Source organism: Macaca thibetana, chromosome 19, assembly GCF_024542745.1.
Source record: "Macaca thibetana thibetana isolate TM-01 chromosome 19, ASM2454274v1, whole genome shotgun sequence".
Classification (NCBI taxonomy): domain Eukaryota; kingdom Metazoa; phylum Chordata; class Mammalia; order Primates; family Cercopithecidae; genus Macaca; species Macaca thibetana.
This window is the reverse complement of record NC_065596.1, coordinates 27004385-27020457: the sequence shown is the minus strand read 5'-3', so window position 1 is coordinate 27020457 and position 16073 is coordinate 27004385. Positions and strand designations below refer to the sequence as shown.

Here is a 16073-nt window from a genome sequence, read left to right as displayed (position 1 = left end):
CAGCTGACTTACTGCCATCTTACATATATTGGCAGAGGTTTTTTTTTTTTTTTGACAAGGTCTCACTCTGTAGCTCAGGCTGGAGTGCAGTGGCGCGATCTCGGTTCACTGCAGAGGTTTTTAATACCCATTAGTGAAACTAGAAGATTAGGCTTCAGTCTCAGCTGGCCCACTGACTTTTTGTACGACCCTCAACCAGCCCCTGCCCCTGTCTGGTTTCCTATCTATAAAACAGGAGGTTTAAGCAGGCTAGGTAATGAAGGCCAGAGAATCCCATTAATCCCCCAACACACCAGGCTGAGGGGAAACAGCAGAAAGTTTTCGGGTTCTGGGCTGGGGGACCTTTTGGGAGGTCTCACTCCCAGCAGCTCCACTCCCTCGTCCTCGTCCTCTGAGCTCTGGGCCAGGGTCCTGGAGGAAAACAGGCAAGAATCTCAGGACACAGCAAACCTGGGCAAGTGTGGGTAACAGTGTAAGCAGGTGATGAGCATTCGTTCACTCCTCTGAGTACCTATTTATTCCTTTACTCACACACCCACCAGTCCATCCATCCATTCATCCACCAATCCACCTTCTCTTTTATCCAATGATCCATCACCCACCCACTCACCCAAACAACCTCTATCCATTTATCCTTCCATTCATCCACGTATTTATCCACCTAGTTGTCCTCCATCTATCTATCCATCCTTCCACCCAGCCATCTACCATCCACCCATCTATCCATCCATCCGCCATCCATCCACCATCTGTCTGCCAGCTATCCACTATCCATCCATCCATCCATTGATCCATCCATCCATCTATCCATCCATCCATTGATCCATCCATCCATCCACTAATCCATTGATTCATCCATCCATCCATCCGCCATCCATCTGCCATCATCCATCCATCCATCCATCCACCATCCATCCATTCATCCATCCATCCACCCATCCATCCATCCGCCATCCATCCACCATCCATTAATTCATTGATTAATCCATCCATCCATCCCCCATCCATCCATCCATCCATCTGCCATCCATCCACCATCTGTCTGCTAGCCATCCACCATCCATCCATCCATCCACCCACCCACCCATCCATCCATCCATTGATCCATCCATCCATCCATCCATCCATCCATCCTCCATCCATCTGCCTTCCAACATCCATCCATCCATCCATCCATCCATCCATCCGTCCATCCATCCATCCATCTTCCATCCATCTGCCTTCCAACATCCATCCATCCATTCATCCATCCATTGATCCATTGATCCATCCATCCATCCATCCATCCATCCATCCATCCATCCTCCATCCATCTGCCATCCACCATCCATCCACCCATCCATCCATCTATTAATCCATTGATTCATCCATCCATCCATCCGCCATCCATCTGCCACCATCCATCCATCCATCCATCCATCCATCCATCCATCCATCCACCTGCAGTCCATCCACCATCTGTCTGCCCACCATCCACCATCTATCCATCCATCCATCCATCCATCCACCATCCATCCACCATCCATCTGCCATCCATCTACCATCCATGCATCCATCCATCCAGCCATCCATTAATCCATTGATTAATCCATCCGTCTGCCATCCATCTGCCATCCATCCACCATCCATTAATCCATTGATTAGTCCATCCATCCATCCATCCACCATCCATCCACCATCCATCTGCCATCTGTCTACCATCCATGCATCCATCCATCTGTCCGCCATCCATCCACCACCCATCTGCCATCCACCCACCAACCATCCATCCATCCATCCACCCACCCATCCATCTGCCATCCATCCACCATCCATAATCCATTGATTAATCCATCCATCCATCCGCCATCCATCCACCATCCATCTGCCATCCATCCATCCACCATCCATCTGCCATCCATCCATCCGCCATCCATCTGCCATCCATCTACCATCCATGCATCCATCCATCCATCCATCCATTAATCCACTGACTCATCCATCCATCTGCCATCCATCCACCATCCATCTGCCATCCATCCACAATCTATCCATCCATCCGCCATCCATCCATCCATCCATCCGCCATCCATCCATCCGCCATCCATCCGCCATCCATCCACCATCCATGCATCCATCCATTAATCCATTCATTAATCCATCCATCCATCCGCCGTCCATCCACCATCCATCTGCCATCCATCCACCATCCATCCATCCATCCATCCATCCATCCATTGATCCATCCATCCATCCATCCTTCCAGCCACCCATCAATCCATTGACCCATCCATCCATCCTTCTGTCTACCCGGACATCTATCTATCATCCATCCATCCATCCATCCATCCATCCACACTTACACACATACATACATACACCCTTTCACCTACACATCCATCCATCTGTCCTTCCATCGACCCATCCATCCATCCATCCACCTGTCCACCCATTGAAGTGCCAACTATATTCATTAATAATTCCCTCCCTCCCTCATTTAATAAGTCTTTATCAGGCACCCACTTTATAGCCAGTACCAAGCTGGGAGCCTTGGAAGATACCAAGACGTATCCATAAGGATAAGACCACTCTGGATTCGAAATGAGCACATGCTTGCAATTTAGTTCTAGACAGTTTCTTTTCCTTTTTCCTTTCCTTCCTTCCCTCCCTCCCTCCCTTCCTTCCTTCCACCCTTCCTTCCTCTCTCTCCACTCTCTCTCTTTCTTTCATCTTTTTTTTTTTTTTTCCTTGACAGTGTCTCACTGTTGCCCAGGCTGGAGTGCAGTGGCACAATCACAGCTCACTGCAACCTCGATCTCCTGGGCTCAAGAGATCCTCCCACCTCAGCCTCCCAAGTAGCTGGGACTACAGGTATGCACTACCACACCCAGCTTAATAGTTTCTCTGACACTGCAGCAATGTCTTCTAAACTCTGACAAAAATTGTCACTAGATCAGATATAACTTTGTTCCAAAGGAGACAGCCCTGGTTGACAGGTGAGAGCTCTGGTTGACAGGATTTGGATAAATGGTGAGAGCAGTGGAGGGCACTCCAGAAGGGGTGTACGGCCTAGGCAAAGGCATACAGATTGGCACAAACTTGGCAGGTGCTGGGCCCACTGAGGGCCTGGCTGGAGCAGAGATCAGGGTTAGAGAAATGGTGAGGGATGAGGCTGAAGCAGGAGGCAGGGGCAAGACGGGGTGAGGGGATGCTCCCTTGATGTCCCCCCTTTACTGTGGCTCACCTCTTCCGAGCCCCAGCCATGGAAGAGGATGCTGAGGGGTTCCCTCTGGAAGGGTTGGAGCAGCTCAGCCGGGGGTCACTACCCCAGCGGGGCAGCAGAGAGGGCTCAAGGGCTGGAGGTGACAGGCCATGGAAGCTCTGAGCGCGGGGCCGGGGGACAGCCCCCAGAGGTCTGTGGTAGGCCCTGGGTAGCTGCTCGCTGGCGTTGAGCTGGAAGTCATCATCCATGGAGATGTAGGGGGCCAGCATCTCCAAATCCAGAGCATCGGCATCCTGCGGAGGGCAGGAGGGAGGTAAGAGCATAAGCCTTGGACTTGGGTGGACCTTGGCTGACGTCCCAGCACCACCACTTCTGAGTTCTGTGACTGTGGCCAACAGTCTGAGCTTCAGTTTCCTCATCTGTAAAATGGGTATAAGGACTCCCTGAAGAGCATGTTAGAGAAATCCTAAATTGGGTCAGAAGCATGGGAGCTCACACCTGTAATCCCAGAGCTTTTAGGAGGCTGAGTTGGGAGCATCAGTTGAGGCTAGAAATTAAGAGACCAGTCTGGGTAACATAGCGAGACCCCCACCTACACAAAAAAGAAAAAAATTAGCCAGGTGTGGTTGCCCATGCCTGCAGTTCTAATTACTCAGGAGGCTGAGGTGGGAGGATTGTGTCAGCCCAGGAGTTTGAGGTTGCAGTGAGTCATGATCACACCATTGAAGTCCAGCCTGAGTGTCACAGTGAAACACTGTCTCAAAAAAGAAAAGAAAAAAAAGAAAAGAAAAGAAAAAAAAAGAAATCCTAAATACCTCAGAGAAACTACTGGTCAAAATCTGAACATTGCGGCCGGGCGTGGTGGCTCATGCTTGTAATCCCAGCACTTTGGGAGGCCGAGGCGGGTGGATCATGAGGTCAGGAGATCGAGACCACGGTGAAACCCCATCTCTACTAAAAATACAAACCGGGCGCGGCGGCGGGCGCCTGTAGTCCCAGCCACTCGGGAGGCTGAGGCAGGAGAATGGCGTGAACCCGGGAGGCGGAGCTTGCAGTGAGCCGAGGTCGAGATCACACCACTGCACTCCAGCCTGAGCGACTGAGCGAGACTCTGTCTCAAAAAAAAAAAAAAAAAATTCTGAACATTGAGAAGACTCAGTGAGGGCTTAGAGAGAAGTGGGAAACATACTGGAAACCAGAGGAAAGGGAATTTTTGTCCTGTAGTGGCTGAAAGTTTAGCAACACTGCTGCTTGCAGTTACGTAGAAAGTAGAAAATACAACAAATACACTAGGTGGTCCAGCTAAGACTCCCAGCCAGAGTGTTGAAGGGGCTGCCTGATTTCTTCTTGTTACTTACAGTAAAAGGTAAGAGGAGAGAGAGATAAAAAATATTTCTCCTAAAGGAAGAGATGTTAAACATGAAGGAGATAGGACTTGAAGGTTTTGAATATTCTCAACCTCCTTGTGCAGTGAATAATTAACTGTACCCAAAGAGAGGTCTGGCTTTTGTCCCAGCTCCTGGAAGGTAACCTCTAAACCTCTGGAATTTTCTGAGTGATAGGAGTGTCTTTGCTATTCACTGTGGGTCTTTTGGATAATCTGTGCTAACCAGGTGACTCATGGTGAGCCCCTAGAAAGTTTATGCTAATGAGATAACTCAGGATGGAGGCTGGCCATGCAGAAAAAACAACCACTGTGATTAGAGGGTTGGGGCTTTGGTCCACACAAAATCAGCTGGATCCAGGGAAGGTAGGCGTGGCATTGGAGACTGAATTCAATTACATGGGCAGTAATTTGCGCAATCATGCCTATGCAATAAAACCCCAATAAAAACTCTCAACATTGATGCTTTGGTGAGTTTCCTGAGTTGGCATTACTCTGCACATATTGCTACATATCAATGCTGGGAGGATAACATGTCCCTGAGGACAAGAAAACTTTCCATTTGGGACCCTCCAGTCCCAGATTCCACCTATGAATATCTTCCTTTGTCTGTTTCTGATTTGTATTCTTTTGTTATGATAAAACCACCATCCTAAGTATAGCACTTTCTGAGTACCATGAACACTTCTAGCAAATTATCAAACCTGAGGGAGTCTACAGGAGTCTGGGAATCTCCACATTGGTAGGCAGCTGGTCTAAAGTGAGGGTGGCCCTGGGGGCCCTCAAAATTGTGGCTGATGTCAGAAGTCTTGGGCAGACTCCGCAGTCTGGAGAACCATGCCATTAACCTTGAGTTTGGCTGACTGGAGGAGCCCTCCAGATGGGAAATGATGCTAACATTAAGGAGTGGTCTCTAGGCCAGGTGCGGTGGCTCACGCCTGTAATCCCAGCACTTTGGGAGGCCGAGGCGGGCAGATCACGAGGTCAGGAGATCGAGACCATCCTGGCTAACATGGTGAAACCCCATCTCTACTAAAAATACAAAAAATTAGCCAGACATGGTGGTGGGCGCCTGTAGTCCCAGCTACTCAGGAGGCTGAGGCAGGAGAATGGCGTGAACCCGGGAGGTGGAGCTGGCGGTGAGCTGAGATCATGCCACTGCACTCTAGCCTGGGTGACAGAGCGAGACTCTGTCTCAAAAAAAAAAAAAAAAAAAAGAAGTGGTCTCTGAGCCAGCCTGGTGAAACCTCATCTCTACTAAAAATATGAAAATTAGCCGGGCACGGTGGTGGGCACCTGTAGTCCCAGCTACTCGGGAGGCTGAGGCCAGATGGTCACTTGAAGCTGGGAGGTGGAAGTTGCAGTGAGCCAAGATTAAGCCACTGTATTCCGCCTTGGGTGACAGAGTGAGACTCCGTTTCAAAAAAAAAAAAAAAAAAAAAAGAAAAAAAGGTGGTCTCTGAGCAATGAAGAGCACCCTCAGGCCAGGCACAGTGGCTCACACCTCTAATCCCAGCACTTTAGGAGGCCAGGGTGAAAGGATCACTTGAGCCCAGGAGTTCAAGATGAGCCTGGGCAATATAGTGAGACCCTGTCTCTATTTTTATAATTGTTTTTTGTTTTGTTTTGTTTTTTTTTTGAGACAAGAGTCTTGCTCTATCATCAGGCTGGAGTGCAGTGGCACAATCTCAGCTCACTGCAACCTCTGCCTCCCTGGTTCAAGTGATCCTCCTGCCTCAGCCTCCCGAGTAGCTGGGATTATAGGCATGTGCCAGCACGCCCAGCTAATTTTATTTTTATTTTTATTTTTGGTAGAGACAGGGTTTCACCATGTTGGCCAGGATGGTCTTCATCTCCTGACCTCGTGAACTGCCTGCCTCAACCTCCCAAAGTCCTGGGATTATAGGCGTGAGCCACCGTGCCTGGCCCCCAATTTTTTTTTTAAGTCCTAATGAAAGAACTTCTGATATTTGCCCACATGGATTTCAAAACTGCTATGGACCAGGGATATATGCATGCTCCTCTTCCCCGTCCTTTTTGAATAATAGTGTCTATTCCTGTCTCACCACTATATATTGAGTATGTGGGTGACAGATGACTCATCTCCATTAGTCCACAAGCCAAAATGTTGAGAGGAACTGTACTCAAGGAGTTTCCCCAGCACCCAGACCAGATTCAGATGATCAGATTCTGGACTTCAAGCTGATGCTGTAATGGGAAGAAACTTTGGGAGACTTTGGGGGGCCTTGAGAGGTGAGTGAGTGTATTTTGCATGAGAGAGAGACATCAATCATTGGAAGTTCCCAATGATCCCTGCCTCTTGATGTTCACACTCTTGTGTTGTTGCCTCCCACAGTGTACAGGACTGATCTATATGACCAGAACAATATGGCAAAAGCGATGGTTTGTCACTTCTGAGATTAGGCTATGAAAGACTGTGTCTTCAGTCTGGGACTTGTTCTTTCTGTCTCTCTGCTTCCCCATTTGTCTCTTTCTCTCTTTGTTGGATTGCTTGCCTTAGGGAAGCCAACTGCCATGTTGTGAGGACACTTAGGGAGTCTATGTAGAGGTTCATGTGATGAGGAACTGAGGCCTCCAGCCGAAGCAAAGTGAGGGACTGAGGCCTGCCAGCCACCTCGTGTGTGTGAGCTTGGAAGAAAACCTTCTAACCCCAGATGACTATAGCCCTGACTGAGAGTTTGACTTCAACCTCATGAGAGACTCTGAGCAAAAACCAGCAGCTAAGTTGCTCCTGAATTTCTGATACCCAGTCACCATGTGACATAATAAATGGTTGTTGTTTTAAGGTGTTAAGTTTTTAGACAATTTGTTACACAGCAGTAATAACTAATACATCATGCTGCTGTCATTTTATCTATGCACTCAGTAAATCATCCATCCAAATATCACCCATCCATTTTTCATCCAGCTATCAAAATATCCACCCAAACATTCATCCACCCACCCACTCATCCACCCATCAATCCATCCATTAGAATATCTGCCTAAACCTCATCCATTCATCCACCATCATCCACCTAATGAATACAATGGTCCATCCATCCATCCATCCATCCATCCATCCATCCATCCATCCACTCATTCCTTTAGCCATCCCACTAACTTTCTCTAAAGCCACATATGTGAATCCCCAGAATGCAGGGCTAAGGATTACTCCTTCCATGCCAGCCCTTACCTGAGCTATATCTAAATCTGTCTCCACTGCCTCAGTGTCTTTCCCGGAGGTGAAGAGTCTGTGCACATTCTCTGTTCCCACAGGTAGTTCATCTGGGAGATCAGCCTGTGGAGAGATGGAGTAGAGACTTCAGGAAATCTTGAGCCTGGGAGGTGTCAACAGTAAGACAGTCTGCAGCTCAAAGGTAGAAGTGGGGATCAAATGCCCGGCATCTGGGGACAAAGGGGGTCCAATGGCAAATGCAATGAGTTTTGAGCCTGGGTATTCAAAAGTCAGAATGCCTGAGTGTATGTAGATCGACAGAGCAAACATGAAAGTTCCAGTTAGAAGGATCAGAGCCTGGCCAGGCTCAGTGGCTCATACCTGTAATCCCAGGACTTTGGGAGGCCAAGGTGGGTGGCACTTGAGATCAGGAGTTCAAGACCGGCTTGGCCAACATAGTGAAACCCCGTCTCTACTAAAAGTACAAAAATTAGCTGGGCTTAGTGGCACACATCTGTGGTCCTAGCTACTAGGGAGGCTGAGGCAGGAGAATGGCTTGAGCCTGGGAAGCGGAGGCTGCACTGAGCTATGACTGTGCCACCACACTCCAGCCTGGGTGACACAGTGAGACTCTGTCGCAAAACAAAAAAAAATCCGAAAGACTTTTTTTTTTTTTTTTTTTGAGAGGGAGTCTTACTCTGTCACCCAGGTTGGAGTGCAATGGTGTGGTCTCAGCTCACTGCAACCTCCACCTCCCGGATTCAAGGGATTCTCCTGCCTTAGCCTCCTAAGTAGCTGGGATTACAGGCGTCCGCCACCACACATGGCTAATTTTTGTGTTTTTAGTAGAGACAGGGTTTCACCATGTCAATCAGGCTGGTTTTGAACTCCTGACCTCAGATGATCTCCCCACCTTGGCCTCCCTAAGTACTGAGATTACAGGTGTGAGCCACCGTACCCAGCCTGAGGCCAAGATTTTCAAACAAATCCTCTGGTGTTAAAGGTCTTGGAGCCTGGAGTTTGGGGGAGAAACAATGGCGAGTTCAGCTGTCTCAGGAGTAAAGGATGAGGTCAAAGGTCACAGTCTGTATTTCTCTGGAGAGAAGATATTTTCTTGGGGTGGTGAGTGGGGATAGTCAACACTGGATAATATAGACTCACTGAGGTCAAAGGTCAGACTATCTTCACAACAAATAGTGATAGTAACAGGTATGATCTGTTGAGCACCAATAGGTGCCAGGCCCCTACTGAGTGCTTCTCATGAATACTCTCATTTAATGCTCAGAATAACCAATGATGTGGTGACATGTTATTATCTTTCTTTTATAGGTGAAGAAATTAAGGCCTCAAGAACTTGCCTGCCCAGCCAGGGTAATGCCACTGATAAATGGCAGATTTAGGATTGAATCCAGGTCTGTATAAATCAGGACATTAGACATTTTGACTCTTTGAGGTCAAAGTTCAGAGAACTGGATGCTTAGTCACAAGCTGGAGTGGGAGGAGGGTCATCTGTGCCAGTTCCAAACCACCCAGGTTAGGGGCCTGATATGGTTTGGCTGCGTTTCCACCCAAATCTCATCTTGAACTGTAGCTCCCGTAATTGCCACACACTGTGGGAGGGACCTGGTCGGCGATAATTGAATCATGGGGGCGGTCTCCCCCATACTGTCCTCGTGATAGTGAATAAGTCTCATGAGATCTGATGGTTTTGTAAGGGGAAACCCCTTTCACTTGGTTTCATTCTCTCTTGCCTGCCACCATGTAAGACGTACCTTTCACCTTCCACCATGATTGTGAGGCCTCCCCAGTCATGTGGAACTGTGAGTCCATTAAACTTTTTTTTGTTTATAAATTACTCAGTCTTAGGCCGGGCGCGGTGGCTCAAGCCTGTAATCCCAGCACTTTGGGAGGCCGAGGTGGGCGGATCACAAGGTCAGGGGATCGAGACCACAGTGAAACCCCGTCTCTACTAAAAATACAAAAAATTAGCCGGGCGCGGTGGCGGGCGCCTGTAGTCCTAGCTACTCAGGAGGCTGAGGCAGGAGAATGGCGTGAACCCAGGAGGCGGAGCTTGCAGTGAGCCGAGATCGCGCCACTGCACTCCAGCCTGGGCAACAGCGTGAGACTCCGTCTCAAAAAAAAAAAATAAATAAATAAATAAATTACTCAGTCTTGGGTATGTCTTCAGCAGCAGCATGAAGATGGACTAATACAGGGCCTATGGTGTTATTTTATTTATATACATATACACGCAGACACACACACACATAAATATATAAAAATATATTTACATTCATGTATATTTACATATATGCAAACACATCCACACATGCAAACTTATTTACATATATGCAAATATGTATAAATAGAAATACACTTACATACAGATATTTGCATATGTAAATAAATATATATGCATATATAAATAAGTATGTTTGCATATATAAAATGTTTATATATTTATTTTTAATATAAAATATATATTTTTATATAGACATGATTTTGCGCACGGTTCCTGGGTCAAACTCCCATGGCCCTTGTCTTTTGTTAGAACAGTCTTTTATTAGAACAGTCTAATAAAACAGTTCGAACAGTCTTTTTGTTAGAACATTGGGTGTGTTAGGCCTCATAAAACAACCTCTCCAGCCTTCTTCTGCCCTCCTTTCACCTGCCCCAAGGCAGGTCTCTAATCTTCCCCCACCTTTCTGATTGCGAGTCATAAAACTGTACCCAGAGAGGGTCCTGCCCAATACCCTGGGAGAAAGAATGCTGACATCATGAAGCTTCCATAAAAACCCAAGAGGACTCGGTTTGAGGGGCTTCCAGATAGCTGACCCATGGAGGTTTCTGGAGGGTGATGCCCAGGGACAGTATGGAAGCTCTGAGACCCTGCATTCCCCCATACCTCACTTGATGTATCCCTTCATCTGTATCCCGTGCAATATCCTTGACAATGAACCAGTAAACCTAAATAAGTGTTATCCTGATTACTGTGAGCTGTTCCAGTGAATTAAACCCAAAGAGCCAGGTGCGGTGGCTCACACCTGTAATCCCAGCACTTTGGGAGGCCAAGGCCGGAAGATCACTTGAGGTCAGGAGTTCAAGACCAGCCTGGCCAACATGGTGAAACTCTGTCTCTACTAAAAATACAAAAAATTAACCGGGCGTGGTGGCAGACACCTGTAATCTCAGCTACTTGGGAGGCTGAGGCAAGAGAACTGCTTGAACCTCGGAGGTGGAGGTCGCAGCGAGCCGAGATTGCCCCACTGCACTCCAGCCTGGGGGACAGAGTAAAACTCCATCTCAAAAATAAAAATAAAAAAAGAAATTCTGGAGGCCCGGACTTGTGACTGTGACTGAAGAGCAGGGAGCAGTCTTGGGAACTGAGGGCCAACCTGTGAGATCTGACACTACCTCCAGGTAGACGGTGCCAGAATTGAATTGGAGGACACCCAGCTGGTGTTCGCTGCTTGGTGTGTGGGAAAAACTGCCCACATTTGGTCACAGAAGTCTTCTTCTGTGTTGACGATCGTTGCATTATCAGGAGAGCAGAGGAAAAACATAGCTTGAGAGAGTTTTTCCCTAACAGAGCCAGACTCTGGAATCCTAACAATTGAAGAATCTGGATCTGCGTCTTAAAGGAACCTCAACCCCATCTCAACCCAACCTCCCCACTACACAGATGGAGAAGCTGAGGCCCAGAGAACAGTCAGGTTTAAGTCACAGGCCAAGACCACCTGAGGGACGGACGGAGCCTTGGATGCTGAGGGCTCATGTGGGGGGGATGGCTTACCGAAAGAGGACTTCGGGGATGCCGTGTGGCCAGCGGGGTGCTGGGAGTGGCGGCTACTGAAGCCCCATCCAGGATGGGTCCCAGGAGGCGACGGAGGTCAGGGCTGCAGAAACGGCGGGGGTCAGCGGCCAGGGCAGCCTCGCTCAGGGAAGGCGGGTGCAGGAAGGCGAGGATCCGGGGGCCAGGGGCGTCTGCAGGACACATGGAGACGGGGAGGACACAGGCTGGTGACCAAAGGCCAAGGACCAGAGCCCTCCACACCAACCCCAGGAACACAGTCGACATCAGCAAGTCGGGATGGCTACTGTTCTTAGTGTGGGAGTAAGGAAGGGGCCTGGAGGACCCCTGCTCGGCCAGGTGTAAACTTTATTTTTATTTTTGAGATGGAATCTTGCTCTGTTGCCCAGGCTGGAGTGCAGTGGCATCATCTCAGTTCACTGCAGCCTCCGCCTCCTGGGTTCAAGTGATTCTGTGCCTCAGTCTCTGGAGTAGCTGGGATTACAGGTGCCTGCCATCATGCCCAGCTAAGTTTTGTATTTTTTGTAGAGACAGGGTTTTACCATGTTGGCCAGGCTGATCTCAGACTCCTGACCTCAAGTGATCCGCCCACCTCGGCCTCCCAAAGTGCTGGGATTGCAGGCATAAACCACTGCACCCAGCCCGGGTGTGAACTTTAGTGGCCAGATTGTGGTGAGGCTCCGAAAACTCCGAGGGGAGGGGATTGGTGGCTCAGATCAGCATTTGGCCATTCCATTCAGCTCTGGGGAGCTTGCACCTTAGGAGAAAAGACTGGCCCCAAGTCCTCAAGGAGGCTGTAAGGTCCCCAGAGGTTAAGACAAGGCCCAGAGCCAGCTCTGAGCCAGAAAAGGAAAGGATATTATATCAGCAATCCCACCCCACACCCAGGAGCATGGATGGCCAGCAACAGCTGGGAGAAGGTGAGGTCTTGAAGGACAAACCGGGAGGGAGGCTCATCCACGATGGCAGGAGAGTGAAGGAAGAGGGAGAAAGGAGCCAGACTTAGGAGGATCGAGATTACTGGAAGCCAAAGAGCGGCAAAGCCAGAATAGGGAAGAGGCAGAAGCATGGGGACAATGTGGAGCCACAGCAGGATTTAGAGCAGAGGCCAGCAAGAGACTGAAGCAACCATGCCATAGCCACAGGAGGGGAGGGAGGACAGGAGAGAGAAGAGCATTCTGGGAAGCTGCACGTGCAAAGGCCCTGAGGCACAAGGCTGGAGTGTTCCAAGGGCTCTTAGGAGGCTGTGTGGTTTGGAGGCGGAGTGCGCAGGGAAGGGAGTCAAGAGGCAGGTCCCACAGGGCCTGGTGAGCCATGTTAAGGTGCTTGGGCTTTCTCCCAAGGGCCCTGGGGACACAACCCCTCCCAGCCCCAGCCCTGCCCCATACCAAGGCTGTTCCCAGGGTTAGGGGTGTCCTTCTGAGAGGGGGCGCCCCGCTGAATGGGTCTGCGAGAGTGTTGCTCCGTTTGCTCCAGGGACAGCACCACTCCGGTCTCTTCCACCCGGCTGGGGTACAAGACAGAAAGGGAGGTGGGAGTCAGGGAGGGTCCTTGGCTCCAGCCCAGGTAGCCTGTTCAGGTGATGTCCTATCACAGAAGGCAATGGTGCCCAGGGGCTTGGAGGGCGTTTCACAGAAAATAATTACCCACATTTATTTGTCTCCTATAAGGGTTTGATTTTTGTTGACTGCTTTTTATTCTGACAGCGATTTTTTTTTCTTTTTCTTTTTCTTTTTTTAAGACAAGGTCTCACTCTGTTGCCCAGGCTGGAGTGCAGTGGCACGATCTTGGCTCACTGCAACCTCTGCCTCCCATGTTCAAGCGATTCTCCCACCTCAGCCTTCCGAGTAGCTGGGATTGTAGGTGGACGCCCCTATACCTGGCTAATTTTTGTATTTTTAGTAGAGACGGGGTTTCACCATGTTGGCCAGGCTGGTCTTGAACTCCTGACCTCAGGTGATCCACCTGCCTCGGCCTCCCAAAGTGCTAGGATTATAGGCATGAGCCACTGCGCCCAGCCTATTCTGACAACATTTTAAAAAGAAAGTTAAGTTTGTCCCTTCCCAAGCTCCTTCTGTAAAAGGAAAGGCAGAAAAAAGAGCTGGCATTTAGCACAGCCTGGGCAGAGAGGAGGAAGACTGAGGGAAGCGGGTAGGGCGGCACCGAAAGACAGAAGTGGGAAGAGGCCTAGGAACAGACAGGGGACGCCCAGGGGCAAAGAGAGGGGTGAGCAAAAGGCTTCAGAATACCTAAATATTCTCTTTATAGATTTTAACTTATAAACATATTCTTAGAAAGCTATTGATGAAAAAATATATTTTTAATATAGTCTTCGTTACATTACCAAATAGGAAGAATTCACAGGGCTGTAATTTTTATGAATAAGATTTTATTTATGCTGTTTCTATTCATAGATATTTTTCATATTCAAGGGAACAGGTTTATAAATACTTCCTTATGTCCCTGCCACCTCCCTTCACACAGTCTGTGGCTGCAGAGACAATCTAAATGCTCGCTGGGCAAGTTGGCTTTTGGAGAGTTGGGTGGGGCTAAGGATCAGGCCCTCATTTGCATCTCATCTGCATAACCCGCTTCAGGACAGGATGTAGGTGGGCCTGGTTTTCCCACCAGCTCCTTGAGAAGCTATGACCTCTCCCTATCCTCATTAAACCCTCCCTGGGCTGGAAACATCCCAATTTAGGCTGGATCAAGGCCACCCTTATTCCCCTGAAAGACACAAGCACACACAATCGAACTCGTACACACACTCGGTGCACACAGGCACAAATGGGAGCGCTCGCATACACCTGAGTGCATACAAGGGCAGATATGCTCACACGCTCCATACACTTGGGCTCGAATATGTGCACATGTGACACATTCAGTTCACTTATTCATCATTCCACAAACATCTCCTCGTCAAGCACTACTGTGTAGTGGTTCATAGCAAGGACTCTGTAGTCAGTGGCCTGGGTTCAAATCCCAGCTCTGCTACTTACGCAGTGGTGTGATCTTGAATATGAAAATAAAATATATTATTAAAATTAGGCCGGGCACGGTGGCTCACGCCTGTAATCCCAGAACTTTGGGAGGCTGAGGCGGGTGGATCACTTGAGGTCAGGAGTTTAAGATCAGCCTGGCCCACATGGTGAAACACTATCTCTACTAAAAATACAAAAATTAGCTGGGCGTGGTGGCGGGTGCCTGTAATCCCAGCTACTCAGGAGGCTGAGGCAGGAGAATCACTGGAACCCCAGAGGTGGAGGTTGCAGTGAGTCGAGATCACACCACTGCACTCCAGCCTGGATGACAGAGTGAGACTCCAAATAAATAAATAAATAAAATGAAATTTAAAAAAATAAAATTGGCTGGGCACAGTGCTCACACCTGTAATCCCAGCACTTTAGGAGGCCAAGGTGGGTGGATCACGAGGTCAGGAGCTCAAGACCATCCTGGCTAACATGGTGAAACCCCATCTCTACTAAAAATACAAAAAAAAAAAAAAAATTAGCTGGGCATGGTGGTGCGCATCTGTAGTCCCAGCTACTCAGGAGGCTGAGGCAGGAGAATGTCGTGAACCCAGGAGGTGGAGCTTGCAGTGATCCGAGATGGTGCCACTGCTCTCCAGCCTGGGCGACAGAGCGAGACTCCGCCTCAAAATAAATAAATAAATACATAAAATGAATTAATTTCACCTGCTTCTGTTTACTTTTTTTTTTTGAGACAGGATCTCAGTCTGTCACTCAGGCTGGAGCAGTGGTGCAATCTCAGCTCACTGCAGCCTCAATTTCCCAGGCTCAGGTGATCCTCCTGCCTCAGCTTCCTGAGTAGCTGGGACTACAGGCACATGCCACCATGCTGGGCTAATTTTTAAATTATTTGTAGAGATGGGGTCTCCCTATATTGCCAAGGCTAGTCTCAAACTCCTGGCCTTGGCCTCCCAAAGTGTTGGGATTACAGGTGTGAGTTATCACACCCAGCATTCTGTTTACCTTTTAAGGTGGCTACTAGAAAATTCAAAATGACATATGTGGCTGGCATCATGCTTTTATTGGACAACATTGGGTTAGATAGTAGTAATACTAGGGAGGGCCGGGTGCAGTGGCTCACGCCCATAATCCCAGCACTTTGGGAGGCTGAGGTGGGTGGATGACTTGAGCTCAGGAGTTTGAGAGCAGCCTGGCCAACGTGGTGAAACCCCATCTCTACCAAAAACACAAAAATTTGCCGGGTGTGGTGGCGGGTGCTTGTAATCCTTACTTGGAAGGTTGAGACAGGAGAATCACTTGAACCCGGGAGGCAAAGGCTGCAGTGAGCTGACGTTGTGCCACTGCACTCCAGCCGGGGCAACAGAACGAGACTCTGTCTCAAAGAAAGATAGTGGTAAGTACTACGGAGAAAATAAAGCAGTGATGGGACTTGGCAATTTAGAAAAGGGCAATCAAAGAAGGTCTGGCTGAATACACAAGTTAATAAGATAATTACAAATGGTTTTAAG

At 48.8% G+C, this 16073-nt stretch overlaps 2 protein-coding genes across 13 annotated transcripts in view; one reads left to right on the top strand and one right to left on the bottom strand.

Annotated features, from left to right (window-relative positions):
• CCDC8 (coiled-coil domain containing 8) overlaps positions 1 to 16073 on the top strand; it is a 323648-nt gene that overhangs the window by 76631 nt on the left and 230944 nt on the right. The window lies entirely within an intron of this gene.
• HIF3A (hypoxia inducible factor 3 subunit alpha) overlaps positions 1 to 16073 on the bottom strand; it is a 47958-nt gene that overhangs the window by 10870 nt on the left and 21015 nt on the right. For 10 of the 12 annotated variants that reach the window (XM_050772071.1, XM_050772076.1, XM_050772074.1 and 7 more), the window contains 5 exons: positions 12964 to 13082; positions 11558 to 11748; positions 7783 to 7887; positions 3224 to 3495; positions 294 to 411 (listed from right to left, as the gene is read on the bottom strand). In XM_050772071.1, coding sequence (XP_050628028.1) covers positions 294 to 411; positions 3224 to 3495; positions 7783 to 7887; positions 11558 to 11748; positions 12964 to 13082 — 805 coding nt within the window. The remainder of the gene's footprint in view (positions 1 to 293; positions 412 to 3223; positions 3496 to 7782; positions 7888 to 11557; positions 11749 to 12963; positions 13083 to 16073) is intronic. The other 2 variants (XM_050772079.1, XM_050772078.1) reach the window with 1 other exon arrangement.